This window comes from Haliotis rufescens, unplaced genomic scaffold (assembly GCF_023055435.1).
Source record: "Haliotis rufescens isolate VD_foot unplaced genomic scaffold, xgHalRufe1.0.p SCAF_92, whole genome shotgun sequence".
NCBI classification, from domain to species: Eukaryota; Metazoa; Mollusca; class Gastropoda; order Lepetellida; family Haliotidae; genus Haliotis; species Haliotis rufescens.
This window is the reverse complement of record NW_025964386.1, coordinates 173,293-193,451: the sequence shown is the minus strand read 5'-3', so window position 1 is coordinate 193,451 and position 20,159 is coordinate 173,293. Positions and strand designations below refer to the sequence as shown.

The window sequence follows — 20,159 nt, the reverse complement described above, 5'->3', positions numbered from 1 at the left end:
GCCACCATCCCAAGACATAAATAATGTTTGGATGGTTCCACTGATCTGGCCGACTCTCGTCATGCTCCTATGGTGTGGGTTGTGCTATCAACCACTGGTTCTCCTGGCCAATACAAACTTATTGCAAGACATTGAGAAATAACTGAAACATTGACTGCTGCACAAATTTACATTCCTTATATGTTGATGACATCATCATACAACACTATGGAATCCAGGCTTCAGCTCTTTGGTTGGCCTGATCTCCATTTTAAGCAGCATGAAGCACTGAGACCTCAGCAAATCCAAAGAATCTCAAATTTGACAACTACAGCAAACACTACTAGAGAGGATACAGCATTTAAGATATAGATGGTGCATTTTTTCATATAATGAGGAAATTCATGTCGGGTAGTGGTTTAATTTGTTCAAAACATATTGCCAAATGAGAAAGTTAACCTGGTAAACCTGATCATCTACAAAACTTGTATAAAGGCACACAGGATCAGCATTAGTTTTAGTAAATCCTGAGAAATGTATTTTGCATGATATACCATCTTCTCTCAGTTGTGTCTTGCAAGACTCACCAGTGTTTTGAGCCAACACATTTCACAGTGGACGTGCCAGCACTGTATTGACGTCAGGGCATTCCGGTAGGGTTCCTGTAAAACATTAAACATGGGTAAGCAAGTGTTTCTCTTACTGTTACCCTACTTATAATTGGACAGCTTCATACCTATATTCTAAACCTACTATGCCCTACTTTAAACATATATTCCGTAATATACCTCAAGTATCTGGGTATGTCATGATTCCGTGGGTAACCAAATCATAAAAACGTTTTGAAGTCTGGCCTGGTCCTGACAAAAAAACATATAACGGAGGTAAGGTGAAATGGGGTTTAACATTACATTCAAGATGATTGCACTTATATAGTAACGTGCATGCACGTGGGTGTGGCTGACTGTACTAGTCTTGACTAACATTGATTTTATAGTGCTAGCCCACTGAGATACCATGTAACAGTTTAACATGAATACCCAACTCAGTATACTGTCTCCGAGCCGACCACTCCTTGTTTTAGCCCCTTAATGCCAAGCGCCAGGCAGGATAACAACAAGTACCATCTTTCTACGTCTTTTGGTATGACGTGGCCAGGGACTGAACCTCCGACCTTCCACTCTCCGCTTAGATGCTCTACCACTAGATCATGGAGGTGGTCTCATTAAACCGATGATCAGCACATGCTGGCATTGCTTAGGCCTGCAACTCTGGCCCCACAGTATACTATGACACCCTACGCAACCAAATTGTGTCGGTTTGCAGTGAATTGAATCATGATAACGCTCAAGTTTGTCCTGAGCTGAGAGTATTGTGTAGGAGGAAAAGCATATTAATGCAGGTCGAAGAAATTTTTTCACTTTTGGATACACCCAAGTGTATGGTGCTGACAAACCAAGCATCACTGAGATGAAACTACAATTTGAACCCTTGATCAGGTGGAAGATCAATGGATAACCTACAGGTGTATTCTAAATCAAAGGTTGGTTTTTATTTATATTAATTTCCACCACTTGCCTCTTAAGTTGATATTGGAAAACAATATAATATGGCTGGCCTTGGCCACAGTTGGCAAGCCATCTGCTACTCACCATACAGATGAGACACTTCTGTCTCTCGGACTTCTCCTCCTCCAGATCCCGGAGTCGGGACCGCAGTGCACTGATAACTTCTGATGTAGACGAACCTGTGCTCGTGCTCACACTGAAACAAAAAACAAACTGCAATTTAAGATCATTGAAAAATAAAGCTGTTCCAGATATTCTTTTAACGGTAGTGTTTTAGTGAACAGATAACCATTGCTACAGGAAATCTCATTTCAACATGATTTTGACCCCATTGTATCAGCTTGTTTTTGAGCATGCATTTCACTATTGTTGAGAACAGTCATCTGCTCATAAAAACAAAGTGAAGTAATGACACAGGTACAGTGAATGGGGTGAGCCCGGTGAGGCCGTTGTATCTTGTCACTTCATCTTTGGGGTGCATGTCATCGATTCCAATTGCGTGGATCGATATCAATCGCTGGATTGTCTGGTCCAGACTCAAAATTTACAGACCGCCGTCATATAGCTGGAATATTGTTTAGTGAGGCGTTAAACAACAAACAAACTTTATCTTTGTTGGTCGTGGAAGGAAAGGATAATGTGACAAAGTTTATTGACGTTTACTTTGATGCAAACCGAAACAGCACAGGTGTGGTGCTGACAGACCAACTATCATCAGTAGGGCCCACAAGGCATTCAAACCATCTGATCATGGCACGTCTGATGCACAAAACTCTGAACAGCAAATTGTGGAATCTCATGCTACCTGTGACCCCATTGGTATTCTGGGTTAGAATCAATCCCCAGCAACCTATCAAAGAAAGCGATTAAATTGGATCAGGCAGGCTTTGTGCCTTGGTTGATTCCGTGTCATTGTAGCAGGACAGCATGGTGCATTGCTCATCACATCAACCAGTGATGTGTCTGGTGTAGACTGTAGTAGATTACCTACAGCAGTGCATACAATGATGGTGACACCACTACGCCAATAACAGTGTCCGAATTGGAACTCCCCTTGTCCACTACCAGTGCTATCTAGATGTACCGGTGAAGATCAGGGTTAGAACTGGTCTTCCACATCCCATGCTTGTTGTAAGAGGCAACTAGGGGATCGGAACTTGGCGACTTGGTTAATGCATGTCATCATGTGCCAATTGCGTAGATCGATACTCATTATGTCAATCTCTGGATTGTCTGTTTAAGACTCAATTATTTACAGGCCGACATATAGCTGGAATATCGGTGAGTGCGGCGTAAACAACAAATAAACATACAGAGACCAACAATAATGCAAGATATCTGTAGGTGTGAATGGAACTTGTAGTCCAATCCACGCATTCATGAAGTCTTCAATGTGCAGCACATACCTTGACCCCTCCATAGGAACATCGTGGTTGTGGTCATGTGACTGCTTACTTTGACACTCGGGAGAGTTGGAATGCCCTAGAAATAAGCAAGAATCAGGCATAAGCAATTACAAATGCACTCGACACAGGATACAGTGGGGCCCGTCGACAAAATACTAAGTTATCCATCATTCAGTGACAATATCAGACCACAATGCAGACATAGCTGCTCCCTAGATCACAAAGTTACACCCATTAACTTTAAACATGTCTGGATAACACCAGTTAAGGGGACATAACTCTTCAAGTCTAGATTTTTTTTATTCAGCTGAAGCAACATTCCATAAATTTGCTGATGTCCATGTATTTTACTATATGGTTGCTCGAATTGGTTCATGTTCGACAATTATCAATTCACATTAATGGAAAAAAGCATGCCAAGAAAGTTGTTGGTGTATATTTTGGGCAATGGTGGCTCATCTCGCTCCACTCACAAGTGAAAACCCCATTGATATTACTTACCTTCTGTATGTGAAGAACTTGGGTCAGAACTGAAAGACAGACATTACAATCATCAGTTTAACAGCTAAAACTCAGGAGATGAATTTCATAATCTCCAAAACACACTTACTCAAAAAGAAGAGAAATTAAAATGATATAGAAACTTTTCACTCAAACTACTTGATTTCACATACTTGAGAAACAAACTGATCCTGTTACAGATTTAAAACAAAGTTATGTCCCTTCTATGCCCCTCCTATTGACCAGTTTAATTCCACCTCTCATATCACTTGCATTTGCTTCAAACAAAAAGGCAGCGCCCAGTCAAGACAATCTGACCAATAATCAAGATCTATATTGTAAAAAACCGGCCTTACTTAGCGAATTTCATCATATCACGTGAGCACCTTGATTAAAAACATGAAAAGATTTGGAAAACGTCTGTCGATGCCAAGTAGACGGTACAAATCTTTTGCAAATCCTGCATTTGACCGAAATCTGCACATTTGAAATCCATGTTGTTTGTAAACCGGGTGTCGATTTTGTTACGCGATTTTGACTGGACTTTGCCTAAACTCGTTTGTCCAGTCATACTATACCTCCATAATTGCAGCCTATTTCAGCAAGGGTGGAAACTTGACTTTTACAGTCAGTTAATGCCCTTGCCTCTGGAAGATGGGCTAAACTGGGACTCAAACTTAATCAACTGATCCTGTCATGACTAAGGGACACAACTGTGCACACATTAGGCCACTGGTCCACCCATGCCCCCCTGAGATAACAGCGTAAGTCTACCCACCTGAGTAACGCTCCTCTCAATGCCTGTCTCTCGCGGTCCTCGCCCGGTTCATCTGCACTGACAGGAATCACATCAACTTCAGAAAATCTTAACAAGGTTAAGGAAAAGAAACATGTCTCACACTCCTCAACATCATGCAATTTGTCGAAAAATTATATCTTCAATGGCTAAATTGCACAGGAGTAGAACTCCAGATATTCGAGATTCGTTTTCCCTAAACTAGTTCATTCCAAAGTGGGTGAGTGAGTTTGGATTAACAATATTTAAACATTTATATGTGTGAGGAAAACCCTAAATGATGAGGGTCTTGGACGTTTACCACTTTTATAGGTCTTCAGCAACCCATGCTTGCCATAAAAGGCGACTACACTTGTTGTAAGAGGCGACTAACAGGATCGGGTGGTCAGCCTTGCTGACTTGGTTGATGCATGTCATCGTTTCCCAATTGCGAGGATCGATGCTCATGATGTCAATCACTGGATTGTCAGGTCCAGACTAGATTTTTTTTCAAACCACCGTCATATAGCTGGAAAATTGCTGAGTGCGGCATTAAACAACAAACAAACAAAAGCACTTTGGGTAATCAACTAAAGCTAAACATAAACCAGTGGTTGACAGCATGACAGTGCTTAATCGAGTCAGCCAGCTCATCAGTGTAACATCATTAGATTGGACATCATTGAAATGGGGACCTGCTATGGATTTTGGAACAACTGCAATAGTTCTCAAGAATATTATGGCACGTTGCCAGGTGAATGATGTCTGCCTGTTTCCACATTTGCAATGAAAGGATACTGAGGTTTTCCATACTCTTCAGAATCATCCCCGTCTACATTGAGATCAATATCTTCGTCTTGTATTCTTCGTAAGTTCATCGTCTGGAATCCTGACTCTGCAACAGACAAACATGACAATCTGTGTCATCATGGTTTTGAAATGCAACCATTTTTTTATTTCAAGATTCAGGTAAGAATTCGTCTTCAGCAACCTACTTCTCGTAAAAGGCAACTAACGGGATCGGGTGGTCAGGCTCGCTGACTTGGTTGATTCATGTCATCGTATCCCAACTGCGTGGATCGATGCTCATAATGTCAACACTGGAAACAGACTTGATTATATACAGACTGCCACCATATAGGTGGAATATTTTTGAGTGTGACATTAAACAACAAACAAACATCTTATTTCAATCAAAGATGTCTTTTGTTTGTTGTTTAAGGCCACATTCAGCAAAATTCCAGCAATATTACGTCAATCTAAGTAAATGAATCTGAACCAGACAAACCAGTGATTGATATCATGACCATGTCCCACGTCGACGGGATACAACCACATGCAAGCAATCAAGTCCCAGAAACCTGGCCACCCAACAGCCAGTGAAAGCTTTTATGCTGCTTTTAGCAATATTCCAGCAAGATCATGGCAGGGAACACCATAAATGGGCTTCACACATTGTACCCACGTTCCCCGGGTCTTTGTCGTGATGAGCGAATGCTGTAACCACTAGGCTACCCAACCTCACCCCCTGGGCTATGACTGAGTGAGTGAGTTGGGTTTAACGCCGCTTTTAACAGTATTCCAGTTATAACGCGGCGTGTCAGCTTAATGTGGGAGGAAAGCCCGAAGTTATGCAGGTCTCAGACGTTTACCACTTCGGTGAAACCCATGAGCACGGGTATGGTGCTGACAAACCTAGAAACATAATCGGGGCAAACCGGGATTCGAACCTACAATCATAGGTTTCTGGCATGCCCAAGGGACGCAACTCTGCACAGCGAATCGAGGCGCCTTAGATGACTGGGCCACCCCACCCCACCCCACCCCGGGCTATGAAGTGTGAATGAATGAATGAACAACTCACTGGCAAACCCCCCCTGCAGCATGGTGGTAGCCCTGATCCTGGTCTGCCCCGCCCATGTATACTCCTCGTACTGGTCGCCGTCCCCCTCCACGTCCACTGGCTCATCCTCACCCAGGTCTCCACGGGTTTGATACTGTGGAGAAAGACATTCACAATAAAACCTGAACTAAAGTTACCTCCAACAACTGACTAGCGAAAAGTAACAGCAACCTCGAATATTTAGTCTGGCATATCTAGTTTGTTCTAGCATAAGTATTACGTCATGGCATTACAATATGTGAGTAAGGTTTTAGGCTGCTTTTAGCAATATTCCAGCGCTGCATTCATCAATGAGGGAGCTAGTGTTCCCTTATCCTTGTCCCAAAACTATTGCAGCTGTGCATTCGTCTGATTATAGGGATATAATTTGGGGAAAACAGAAAATAACCCATTTTTGAACAAGGATATTATTATTAATTCAGTGACCAATTTAGGCAAAATGGGTATAAGGCATTCCAGTGTATTTTCAAAAATGGATATCCTCATAAAACCATCTGACACAGTTCACCAAGCAAACAGTTATTCTAAAGTTATTGTTTCCCTAAATAGTGTTCTAGTTTGAGAAGTCATAACGATCATTTGTCAAGATGGGTATGAATGGTAATGTATCTATTCTGTAAAATTAACCAGCCTTCTTTAAGCACTGTTCTACATGGGCGTTGAGTTCGTCAGCATTCCCTGCTAGTCTGTCATTACACACCGGACATAATGTCTCCTTGTAACCTTCCTCCGATGGCTTCTTCTTCTTATTCCGGCACCGAGCTACAAATGCAAAAAAAAAGGTAACATTTTGCATTAATTTAAAACACAGAAGAGTTCATCCAACCATAAATAACATGTAATAATAAAAAAGTGGTTACCATATTAACTTTGAAAGACACATGCTCACTTTACCAACTCATATGCAAATCTTGTTATACTTCAATGTTAATATATGGGCTACTATGAGCTGAGCTTATAGGCAGAAAGAGTTTGACTAAAACTAGTGGCAAAAGTTGACAGTTGTAATAATTATAACATACACTCAAAAAAGTAAAAGATCACCAGATTCTTTCCTATTACTAAAGAATATGAAAGAATCAGGTGATCCTTAACATTTTTGAGTTGTATATGAACCAGGAACAAAGGAAGAGAAGGCAGTATTCAACTTCATAAATTAAAACACTTTGTGACCATGACAAAAGAGACTATTTTTATCTCCCATATTTCAACCCAAATCAATAGGCAGGAAAACTCTGAAGCTACAATAATCTCCACACTAATGCTTTTCATAACAAGGATACCTTCACGGCATGACTAATAGAGCAATCAATACAGATTAATCATGCTTAAAGACAAAGATAATGATCTTCCTATGTCTCCAGTGCAACTTGGATAAAGTTCAAGAAGTTCGTTGATATCCTTCTGACCCTTGCTCGTATCAAATAAAATATTGTCAGCATTATTCGCGATAAGGACAGGATTAGGTGAATGACACAACCAGTCTAAACCAGTCTTGATCTAGTCAGTTTATATTAATCAAATTAAGCCTGACAATCCAAGCAAAGGAAGCCGGTAGGGCACCGAGACAAATTGCCGAGCAAAACACTCCGATTACGAACCCCGCTTTAACAGCCTGGTACAGGGGAATAATAGTCATGTAGGACTACCAGTGTGTCAGTATCGGAGACGTTTACTTTGTTACAGGGATTTGTTTGAATAATAGGACACAGGAAATGGAAACATGATACAACCATTGTAGCAGTTGTGTAACATTAATTAAAATAAATGCTTTTGTCAGCTGTCGTGGGTAGAGGGATGCCAGTGATGTGTTCGGACCTGATGAACCTTGTTTTGAAGACCTGATGTTCGCATGTTTTATAGATCCGTGGAAATTTATGAACGCTTTTTGTGAACGCAGAAATTCATGAGAAGTATTTGTAGTTTTGATACCAGGGAATGTGTCACACTTAACAGCAGCACCGACCCATAAATCACATCTGTTTCCCAATAATTAGAATCCCTGCTACTGGGTGCATAAAATGTTCGGCATTTGTTCATGAACATAAGGCCAGACATATTTCAAAAATTGGTTTACAAATCCCATGACCAGAAGAAATTGAATTGTAATTTTTTTTTAAATATTTAATAGTACTTTTTTTTTCTTTCTTTCTGCCGACCAGAAACAAGTTAAAGGTGAAAACATTTGACTTACTGTCACTATCAATATAAATAAATTATTTAAAATTTTATAATCTAAATCCGAAAAAAAAATACGGAGAAGAAAACTTTGAGAAGAAAAATATGATAATACAGATTCAATCTATTTCTTTCATCACAATTTCTAGTAAGATATAGATATGTGAGTTTGTATTAATACAGCTTTCAATTTATCAGGGACACAACATAAACTGGAACATTCACGAATAGTGATAACATATAAGATTCCCCTAAAATTCCTACTGGAATTCTACTTGTCCTAAGGATGCCTGTTACATTCGACAAACTGACCCGGACAAACTGCAGGCTTGAAATTAGGTAAATATATCAAAGGTCCCCCATATTTCAATAGTATTGCAATAGTCAAAAATCAGTATCATGATACTACTGCCTCAGTTAACATTGTACCTTCAGCTTTCCTGGCAATATTCGACATGGTCTCAAACGTTTGTAGGTCCACCATATCCTACTTCTAGAATATCACAAGGGAGGTTGTAAAAGGGAAGTACCTCTAATTATGGTCTGAGATAAGGCTGTATGTTTAACAAAAAATACTTTTGAGGAAATGATCCTCAATATTATTCAATAACAGATATCAATAGTGTAGTGCAGTGCTGGTGTTAACTTATTTCCCCCTGCCATTGCTTATTGCCATCAGGCCACATACAATACAATGCTTCAATGCTTCAAAGTTTCAATCAATCATTCAACCCCGTAACAGTCCCCTTCATAGTATTCAACCAGGTTAACAGGCACTTTTTCTTTCTTTTTTCTTAGTAGGATGAAAACTAGCCAGCAAACATGGCAGCACAGATTAAGCAAGGAAAGATAACTCATCCGTTAAAATCGGGACAATTTTGACCTTCATGAAACAATTAAAAAAGGCGGATTTTTCAGAAGAAAACATGAAGTTATTCATCATCGTAAATATATCACATTCATCATCCCTAATTTTCAGGTCCATTCAAACAACTTTTACAGCTATTTGGCCCTTTACGCTGAATGGAATCTGTTTCGGGGGCTAATCTAGACTGGTTATTTATTCTCTTGCATTGACAATTCATATTAAACAACCAACATGATCGTGAGAAACATTTAAGAGCTTTTCATAGCCTTAATGAAGAAAAAAAAAATTAAATATGCAAATATGCCTAAGACGCAGTAATACTTAATACGTTCACACTATAATTTTGATACTGCTGTACCATGAAAGGATAATTTTCAAAGCAGCTCCATACAAACAAATTCTGATAAATCATGCACCCGAGAACTTGCAGATGCCACAAAATCTATCAGTTTCTTTGACAACAATATCTCTTGAAACTTTATCACTCCTGCTGCTCTTGTCAACTCAAATATTTCACAATATAACTGTTCTCCTTAAAACCAAACATTTAAAAAACCATTTGTTCCCCAAAAGTATAAAGTTAAAACTGAAAATGCAAAGAATGCGCGCTATTCTTTCATGTCTGAAATCCACCTGTTCCGAGAAATTCAAGAGACTGTAGTGTGAAGGGACAGTGTCGAAACAACAGCCACCCACAGTTTGGAGGATGATAAATAGAACTTAACACATACTTACCGCTGAGGCGTGACTGCCGATTACAGCGTATACGTAGGTAGGACTGAAAAACAACAATAGTAAAATGAAACAGGGCTATAAATAAGGTGATGACACGAGGTCGCACCAGCTTCGGTTTCACATAATTTGTCGGGAACTTAAGCTGTTTTTGTTTGGGTCGGGATTCAAACACTTGTACAGGAGCTTTGTGCTGGGTGGATTAATTTCATGACAATTCCAATTGTACATCGCGTCAAGACATTCAATCAACAGATACTGTGTTAAGAAGGGATTATGTCTGGGCTAAAAACACAACTCAAAACCTATTGTAAACTTGACAATCTGAAAAGGTATCTGTTTGAGAGTACAGTTGTGTAAACTCATATTGACTTCATATGTACTATGCTTTAAGATGGCACACAATAGATGAAGGCATGTATTGTACGGAAATTGTACAGCAAATGTCATCTATCATCGTATAATTTATCATATTTTTTAATTGAATTATCTTTTTACATGGCTTGTTAGAAAACAAATAAGAGATATATGCCAGTTAACTGATGCTAGCCTGTAAAGAATCAAGTCTTGGCCAGGTGGACCAGTGATTGATAGCATGAGCATCACTCAACACTTTTAGGCTGCTCTTAGCAATTAAGCATAGCAATAATCAAATCAAGAGGTGGGGAAACACCAGAAATGGGTTTGAGACAATATCCACATGTGGAGAACTGAGCCCGTGTCTGAACCAATGCTTTAACCACATATATAGTGGCTACCCCACTGCTCCCAAAATCATATGCGCAAGTTAGGTGAGGATGTCACCAAATTTACAGTTTTAGATACAGCACTGCGAGTTAATTAAAATAAAAACAAGACAGAAAGCAAAGTTATTTATGTGGATCTTTGTTAACTTTGATAAACACATTTACTTTGTAAAACAAGGGCACTAAGGCTGTACCTCAAATCTGGCTTGAGACGCAACCTCAGGGGACGGTGACTCCTTCCCTTTCCTGCAGGAGGACGGTGATGGCAAAGTCTGAAAAACAACAACACAGATGAACATGGGGATGTCCCTTTCCAAACATATCTAAGGTCTAGGGTCTAGGGCATTTATCCTAAAAGAATGGAGAAATCAAGAGCTGAATTACCAAGGATGCTCAAAACTATTATCGATCATAGTCGATCATCGCTCGTTTGCTTCCTTTTGCTGGCCAATTGTGATGTTTCCTGACACACCCAAGTACTGTCCATGCCCTGATGTCACACTGTCCATTGCATCTATAGTGTATGTGCATCCTGTAACTCCAGCCATGGGTACTTTAGACAGGGCATAATGAACCAATCAAAAATACCACTCAAAGATACTTTGGAGGATAGATTCAGTGTTACTGTTTTAAACACTCATTTTACTGTTTTAAATAATGATTTTGTTAACTCAAATATTTTTATTTTTCAATGCAGAAATTCTGTGTTTTTCTTTTATTTCACACTTTTTTTCTATTTCATGTTTACAGCCTGTATAAGAATGTTAGGCTGGTACTAAATATCAAAGTGATGTCTGACTATCTATTTGAACACTTAATGATATTCATGAATTGAAACCTGTCAAAATACGCCCAAAATAACATAACTATTTCTAAGCTGAATACACAAAAACATTTTCTTACCCAAAATTCAAATTTGATAATACAGTATTGGAGTTTGTAATTATTCAAGTGATTCTTATACAAGTTGCAATCATTTCTATTATATAAATATCATTTATTTTTTACCTATTCCCTCAGTGTGAATATATAGCAATGTAATGAGAGTAATGAATATTGAGCTGAGAAAATCCAAATGACAATGTACATCTAAATAAGTTTGACCCTGCTCGGAGACAAACATCTCTCTGGTCTGACTCAACAAGGTGAATGTATTTCTATAACCTATGCACCATGAATATGTAATTAACGCTCCCTGAACGGCCTTGACGAGACGGACATGAGACGGACGTCCGTCACTCGCCACCCTCCTCCCAATCATGAATACAGATCACACCGAGGGTTGGCCGACCGTGGAACTGGATCTATAGTTTATCCCCTTGGCTTCCACTTCAACCACCAGACAAAAAACCCATCAAAAGAGACAATTATCTCCTCGATAAAAAAATCAGAAATCTGAACCAGTCAATTTTTTCACCATTTGCACTCTGAAGATTTCGAGAAACTTAAGCTACAAGAGACATCCTTATTAAAGTAGCTTGCTTGCCTTGTCAGCTGGCATTTGCTGAGATATATCAAGATTATCAGATAGGACCAGGATTAACAGGGATTATGGTCTATGCAACTTGTGCAACAGATATGTCTAGAAGTGCCCTGATTAAATTCAAGCTTGATGGGCTATGGGCTATAGCAGCCTGAAGTGGTAATACAGACATCATTGTTAGGTTGACAGCCAGAGGACTGCCACGCCAGATTGTTTTCTGTGAGGCGGGTGGCACCCACATTCCTACTAGCCGTACCATTCAGCGAGCGTCAGCTTGAGACAATTCTACAAGATGGTGATCGCCCCCCATTAATTACCTCTCTTCACCTTGTTAACTGCTGGGGTATTGGGTTTACACCCAGACATGCTATGTCAGATTAGGACAATACATGTGGGGAGGTTATAGTCTTAAATCTCGGGGTAACTAGCTTTCAGGCAGGAGGGGGTAGTGGATGGGGTGGGGATTGGTGGTGGATTGGTAGGCAAGTATAGTCTTAAATCTTGGGGCAACTAGCGTTCAGGCAGGAGGGGGTAGGGAGGGGGTAGTGGATGGGGTGGGGAATGGTGGTGGATTGGTAGGCAAGTATAGTCTTAAATCTTGGGCAACTAGCGTTCAGCCAGGAGGGGGTGGGGTGGGGTAGTGGATGGGGTGGGGAATGGTGGTGGATTGTAGGCAAGTTTAGTCTTAAATCTCAGGGCAACTAGCATTCAGCCAGGAGAGGGGTGGGGTTAGTGGATGGGGTGGGGAATGGTGGTAGATTGGTAGGCAAGTATAGTCTTAAATCTCGGGCAACTAGAGTTCAGCCAGGAGGGGTTGGGGTGGGAAGGTGGGTGGGTTAGTGTTTGATGGGTGAGGTAGGTTGGGTGGGGAAATGGTGGTGAATTGGTCTGAGAGATGTCTAAATCACAGGTAAATAATCTCGAGGTGTAGGGAGGGGCAGTGTCTGGTTGATATTTAAGGCAGGCCTAGTCAGGCATCTCAGGGTAACTAGGGTGTTAATGTTGAAGCACCTGGCATGTTTAGTGAGCTTGCAGCCTCCAATCTGGAATCAACTCATTCAGAAACCATTCGATGTAACATACACTTTTTTGGAAACACTGTATCAATACCCATTTTTCCTCATTTGGATTATCTTCTAAGTGGTAGAGGACAAAATCTCAGGTTTAAAATAGCAAGTGCAGTATCTGAAGAAAAATATTTTAGCCTCAGATTATACGGCTCTAAATTGTACACTGAAAAAATAACCTGTTTCTAACCAGAATTTCAGGTCCCCTCCCCTAAAATATTAGATGGAAGGCCCCCAACTCTGCCCATGTACCCTACACCTGTCATTCAGGACGTGACTGCTTAACAGTTCCATACAGGTGTTAGCAATTTTTATTTGATATCCGTGCAGACCCGGGGTAGAATAGGTCTTCAGCAACCCATGCTCGCTGTAAAAGGTGACTAACGGGATCGGGGGATCGGGCTGATTTGGTTGATGCATGTCATCGTATCCCAATTGCGAGGGATTGTCTGGTTCAGACTCGATTATTTACAGACCGCCATCATATAGCTGGGATATTGCTGAGTGCGACGTTAAACAACAAACAAATATTTGATTTCCCAGTACCAACCCTCCAGTGCTTGGGGTAATCAGCTTGGAGTGCTGTGGGCAGAGTAACAGAGTATTTGACCTAACCACTGGTCCTTTGGCCCGTGGACAGCACTAATAGCAGAAGGCAAGCTAATAAACTACTCAAAAGAAGTTAAGGACCATCCGATTCTTTCATTATACCAGAGTCAATAATCTTTTGATTAGTATCCAGACAGTGAACAGTTAATTGTGTACACAACAAATTATTACTCAGTCAAACTATGTCTTATGGTCACTGAAACAGTCTCAATTGTTATCATCAAGTTATAAATAATCACTTCTGCATTCAACAGATGATGGTAGTGAGTCGGGTTTAATGCGGCATTGAACAGCATTCTAGTTACATCACAGTATGTCAGCTTAATGTTGGAGGAAGTGCCGAAGTGATGCAGCTCTTGTAGACATTTACAACTTTGGAGAAACCCTTAAGCACAGGTATGGTACTGACCAACCAAGATCACAATCAAGGCAATCTTGAGATCCAACCGATCACAGGATTCTGGCACTCATAAGGGATGCAACTCTTCCCAGCCAAGCCAGTGCTTCAGACGACTGAGCCACCCATGCAGCTTATGAACAATAACTGAGTGAGTGAATTGGGTTTAACTCTGCTTTAAATAGCATGAACCAGCAAGGCAGATAGATAATGTTTTTCATTTGTCCATATCAGAGGCAAGATAGTGAACTCGATATTTTCACTGTCAGCTGGTCCTGTCTGTGTGTTGGCTCTTTTCACTGAAATCTATCATGTCTATCCCTACATGGTTGAGACCTCAGCAAAGAACACGAATCCTATTCTTTTGTCCATCCATGCCACGCTATGTCTGGATTTTGCGACATATCTATTTCCACTGTCAACAGAGACTTACAGGATCTTTCTGTCAGCGTCAAGAGTGTATGTGAAACATATACATCGAAAAAGTCCAACATATTAATTTTCACTGCCATGGGCATAATATCAATGTCGGAGCAGTCACTTAGACTAGTAAATTTTAAAAGGACATCTACATCAATATCAGGCTTACAAAATTTGCACCTGATACCCATACCTGGATTTACTTGTCTCGGAGATGTCAGGTGTACGTCGGGTAGAAAACAGTGAGAAGTTTCTAGCAATCTGTCACGGAGGATTTGGGAGAATGAACTTTGGGGACCACCATGTCGTTTATCAAATTTCAGAATACAGGGATGGGATGGCATGAATATTGTTTGGAGTAAGATGAGGGATGAGACTGTTTGTTGTTTAACGCCACAGTCGGCAATATTCCAGCCATATGATGGCAACCTGTAAATAGCTGAGGCTGGGCCAGACAATCCAGTGATTGATATTGTGAGCAACAATACAGTCCAGTCAGGAAACAAGGACACACTATCCATCAAGTCACTGAGCCTGAACACACTATCCATCAAGTCACTGAGCCTGAACACACTCTCCATCAAGTCACTGAGCCTGAACACACTATCCATCAAGTCACTGAGCCTGACCACCCGATCCATTTGGTCGTCTCTTATGACCAGATGGTTGCTGGGAGCCTATTCTAACCCGATATCCCATGGGGCACAAGTGAGTGAGTGAGTGAGTGAGTGAGTTGGGTTTAACGCCGCTTTTAACAGTATTCCAGTTATATCACGGCGTGTCAGCTTAATGTGGGAGGAAAGCCCCAAGTGATGCAGGTCTCAGACGTTTACCACTTCGGTGAAACCCACGAGCACGGGTATGGTGCTGACAAACCTAGAAACATAATCGGGGCAAACCGGGATTCGAACCAACAATCATAGGTTTCTGGCGTGCCCAAGCGACGCAACTCTGCACAGCGAATCGCGGCGCCTTAGACGACTGGGCCACCCGTGCCCCCCCATGGGGCACAAGAGATATGCAAAAAAACACACGCCTGATTGCAGCATACCCGACAGTGACAGGCACCCCAAAATAATGAGGAAATTTATCTCGAAGTTACAGGGGTTAAAAGACAGAGCTTTAAGATAAATTATGGCTCGAAAGACATAACTTTACGATAAACTAAAATATACATACATATCGACTCTCATTTTTCTATTTTTCATATCAATATGCAGCAAAATGGAAACAGGATAAAAGAAAGCAGTTCAGTTTACAATCCCGTGTGAAAAATTAAACAAATTGTGTTCATAACAATAACACCAAAATAGAATCATTGTTGTCATAAATATAAAACACACAGAAAATATCAGGAGAAATAATTACTTTGACAGAGGTTAGAATATGAAGGCTTGAATAAGTTTTGACCACCCTGCAATGACACAGATGGAGGAACAAAGATGGAGGATGAGATTTAGTGATGGGATGAGGCTGGAGTGGGGATATGGAGATATGAGATTTGGACAGAAATAAGGGAACTGTTTTTAAGAGAGGGCAACAATATGATGGGGATATGATACGATTGAATACACTGCTGCTACAAAATGGAGGATATCTTTTCCACACATTTCAGGTATACCAATGTCGTTGAAACATGTTGACTCAACTTACAACAGGACAGACCAACATATTCAAATTCTATTTCATTTTAAAAGTTTTACACTATTAAATAATCAGGGACAGAAATTAACTTAAAAAATCTACAAGTACATTAAGAACACCCCAAAACTGTCTAAATTACAAATAGTTCTCAGGATACCTTTAACATTGGGGAAGCTTGCTCTGAACAGTGGGCTTGTGATCCCTGCATATAACATACAAACTAAATTTTTTATTCAAGTTGATGACTATCTGTTAAATCACAGAAACGGATACCACAAAGTTTCAACAATCTGTTATGAGCAGCCATCTTAGTCCACAAACTTTCTCAACCAACCACAAAATTTTTGCCCACAAAAACATTAGCAGGTATTTTCACTGACCTGACAATGATCTGCAATGGTAAATAAGCATTCACACATTTTAACTTCCAGTTTCTACTTATTTTGATATTTTCACATAAAAGAATTCCATATTACCTTTCTCCCTTGAGGTGTGGAGTCCCTTGACTTTCTTCCTCCTCTGAAAAATAATATTGAAAATTAGATATTTTCCTACAAGTAACATGAAAGCCCTGCTACTGCCTTGAGAGAGGTACAATCAAGGAGTCTTTGAGTCTTTTCCTGCCCTCGTGTGAGTGAACCAAGAGGACAGGAGCCACTGTTTGAAGCTCAGAATGAAAGTGAAGGGGTCCCTGTCCCAACCCTAATGTTAAAAGCAGAAAGTTTAGTGGTCTGTATATTCCCTAGAAGGCAGTGAGTGGTCCCAGGGTACTTATCACATAGAAAGGAGATAAAGTACCCTGGATAAATGAAGATGGGTTGTACTTTCACAAGTCAATTTATCTGTTATCCAGAAGAGTGTGTCCAGTGCCAACTGATTTCGTCTTTCTTTATTCTCAAGTCTGATTTGTCCTCTGACAAGTTGAATCAGTACACATAACAATTGAGGATGGCCCACTGTATCACAGATTCAGCTATCAAAGGGCTGAAATGAGTTGGTATCTGTCCTTGTATGACATCAATGGAGTGTACAAGACGACTAGGTAGATGTGATTACGATCAAAGATTGCTTGATATATAATGTCAAATGGTCATGGTTGCAATTATGATATCATCAGCATGATCAGTAACATAATTCATCAACCTTTTGGAGAATACTTATAAGTTTCCTCTGTGAATGACTAAAGGAGCAGGAAAGTCCTTTATCTGACATATTCATGATATTTATTATTAATTTCATTGGGAAAACCCCCCAGATTTGCACATATTCAAAATCCAACAGACAGTAAGCACTGAAATGAAAGAGAACAGAAGTGATCAGGTTTATCAGAAACTTTAACAAAACATTCCTCAGGAACTGGTGATGCTGATACCAAACCATTTTATTATTTATACACATACATATCTTTCTGCACAAATAATATACATCTTTTTGTCCATACTTTACAATGAAAGTCAAAATTATTTTTTTAAGAAATTAAGGAAATCTGTTGAAAACACTGTCAATGACCCTTGTTATTTGTTGAAATAAATTCTCATTTTCGGAATTAATCGATTCTGAAATACCCTTCTACCTCTTCAATCAAGACATTCCTTTGATAATTACATTTCAACCCTTCACTATGTCCACTGACTTAGAGATATTTACAAAAAGGAATCCTTAAAAAAAATCACACATTCATCACAAGTTTCATGTTAAATTGAAGCTTCAAAATTTTAATGAAAATTTTACATGTTTTAAGACGAATTAAAATTTTATTTCAAACTTAAATCCATTATCAAAATGAAATTCATCAAATTCAAACCTCTCTCCAGATTAAACTTTTCCATTTACCCCGAAAAAAATCACTATTCCAAACATTCAACAGTGGCTAAGCCATACTTGCCTAAGAGCTATCTCCCAAAGGGATAAAAATATTTTGATAGCATAAAATTTTCACAAAAGACACAAATTTGATTTTTATCATTTATCACCTCACAGCCAACACTTCAAAGCATGACTGCTTTAACCCAGAGGGACTCTCCTCCAGTCGAGCTTCAAAGGGCCAGGACCTTCAAACAGTAAATCACACTCTTATCTGCACTTCTCTAAATTTAAAGAATCTAATTCGATTTCGATTAATCCAATCAGTGCACCTCAATGTGAAGATCAGTCTTTAATTGGCTGATGAATGAACCCCTGTTCTTTCAAGTGAGCCTCAAATTGGGTTATAGCCTCATCTGACAAACCAAGTCCCCAAATCACTGCCCAGGCTAACATGAGGCCACCACTAGCAAACTGATTAGGTTTCTAATCGGACCTTTAATCATGTAATAATCACTAAGAACACAGATCAATTTCGCGTCTGTCTTAGGTTTGCGGAGTTGCCTGCACACGGTGTCTGTCAAGCGCGCTCGTAGGATCCAGAGAGACCACAAAGTGGAAAGTGCGTGTAATCTCACAAAGTGGACACTGAGGATAAATCTGATTACTGAACCTGACTTCAGAAAAGGGCCAGATTTAATAAAGTTGTGAATTAACAAAATTTCAACTTCACGTGTTGACGAATCAAGGCAAACAATGCTCTCACTTATTGGCTGGTTTTCAGTCCACGTGCTGGTGTGAGAATCTCGGTTTCCGGACCACCATTTCCTACCGCATCAGTTAGCGGATTGATGGAACTGTTTCAGAAATTTCAAGACAGACTTTTGAAATTGCTTGATCTTTTTTTGTATGCTAATTAAAGAAATATGAACCAAAACATTGTTAAGAAATATATAATCAAACGATTGTCGAAATTTCTTACTGTTTCAGAGGATGTAAAACTTATGGATGAAACTGAAAGGGTTGAGAACAGTTACAATGGGCATACACTAGGGCTGTCACAATTCACTCGCGTATTCGTTGAATCGAACCGTATCCATTCATGAATTGAATTCGTTATTCGTGGCCACTAGAATCGAATATTTATGAATATGCAATCATGTGCATTTAAATACCCTGTACCTACAAATATCCATAAGAACAACATATTATATGCTTAGATTTCTTCAAAGACAACACTCTTATAATATACTTAATTTGACAGTATTGTTGTCACTGGTCATTGTCGCATTTGAGCAGATACTAGTACCTGGATAAGCGCAGTATATAAATGTATAATATATTAATAGTTAAACAACCATGTCAAATAATTTATGTTGTTATTGTTTCACTGAATATAACAAATAATACATCAGCTGCTGACTTGTTATTGCATTCGTGAATTAATATCCGTATTCATTACCCTATATTCATGATATGAATCATATTCGCCTCATAGTGTATTCGTTGCAGCCCTTGCACACACCATGCATAAAAAGAAAACTGACAATTTTAAGTTTAGATGAATAATTATAACGCTCATGTTTGATATATCTCGGGTATACCGTAGAGATGGAATTTAGAGTATCTCAGTCCTACAAAATGACTATCAGTTATAAATAACAGTGTTCTAAATCAAGCATATAAGTCAAGGGGCCCTTTTCATAATGGTAAGGCCAGGCTTTTTTTATTTTTAGGATTACGGATTTTTCAGCCCAAAGTCCAGGGTTGGAGGAGGGGAAAAAAGAAAAAGAAAAAAAAAGCCAGATGCATTTTTTTTTAATGCAGAATGCCTCTGGCATACTTTATGAACATATTCTGTGCTCAAAAGACCACCTTTTGTGACAATAAAGCCCCTTGTAACAATAAAAATTCTACCACTTACAACACGGACAATTGTCAATTGTCAAAGATCGATTATGTATCTCTTTACTAGTTTACAACAGTAAATTCATATGTTTTTTATTAAAAGGTGATGATAACAAATAAAATAACTGACTACGTGGCTATCGGTGGGGGAAAAATATATGGAAATCTGTCA

At 39.5% G+C, this 20,159-nt stretch overlaps 1 protein-coding gene across 3 annotated transcripts in view; it reads right to left on the bottom strand.

The window, feature by feature from the left end:
* LOC124135632 (E3 ubiquitin-protein ligase Rnf220-like) overlaps positions 1–20,159 on the bottom strand; it is a 51,556-nt gene that overhangs the window by 3,386 nt on the left and 28,011 nt on the right. For 2 of the 3 annotated variants that reach the window (XM_046501055.2, XM_046501053.2), the window contains 11 exons: positions 16,753–16,795; positions 10,851–10,928; positions 9,914–9,956; positions 6,764–6,894; positions 6,094–6,226; positions 5,028–5,124; positions 4,233–4,319; positions 3,455–3,483; positions 2,954–3,029; positions 1,632–1,743; positions 567–641 (listed from right to left, as the gene is read on the bottom strand). In XM_046501055.2, the coding sequence (XP_046357011.1) occupies positions 567–641; positions 1,632–1,743; positions 2,954–3,029; positions 3,455–3,483; positions 4,233–4,319; positions 5,028–5,124; positions 6,094–6,226; positions 6,764–6,894; positions 9,914–9,956; positions 10,851–10,928; positions 16,753–16,795 (904 nt within the window). The remainder of the gene's footprint in view (positions 1–566; positions 642–1,631; positions 1,744–2,953; positions 3,030–3,454; positions 3,484–4,232; positions 4,320–5,027; positions 5,125–6,093; positions 6,227–6,763; positions 6,895–9,913; positions 9,957–10,850; positions 10,929–16,752; positions 16,796–20,159) is intronic. The other variant, XM_046501054.2, reaches the window with a different exon arrangement.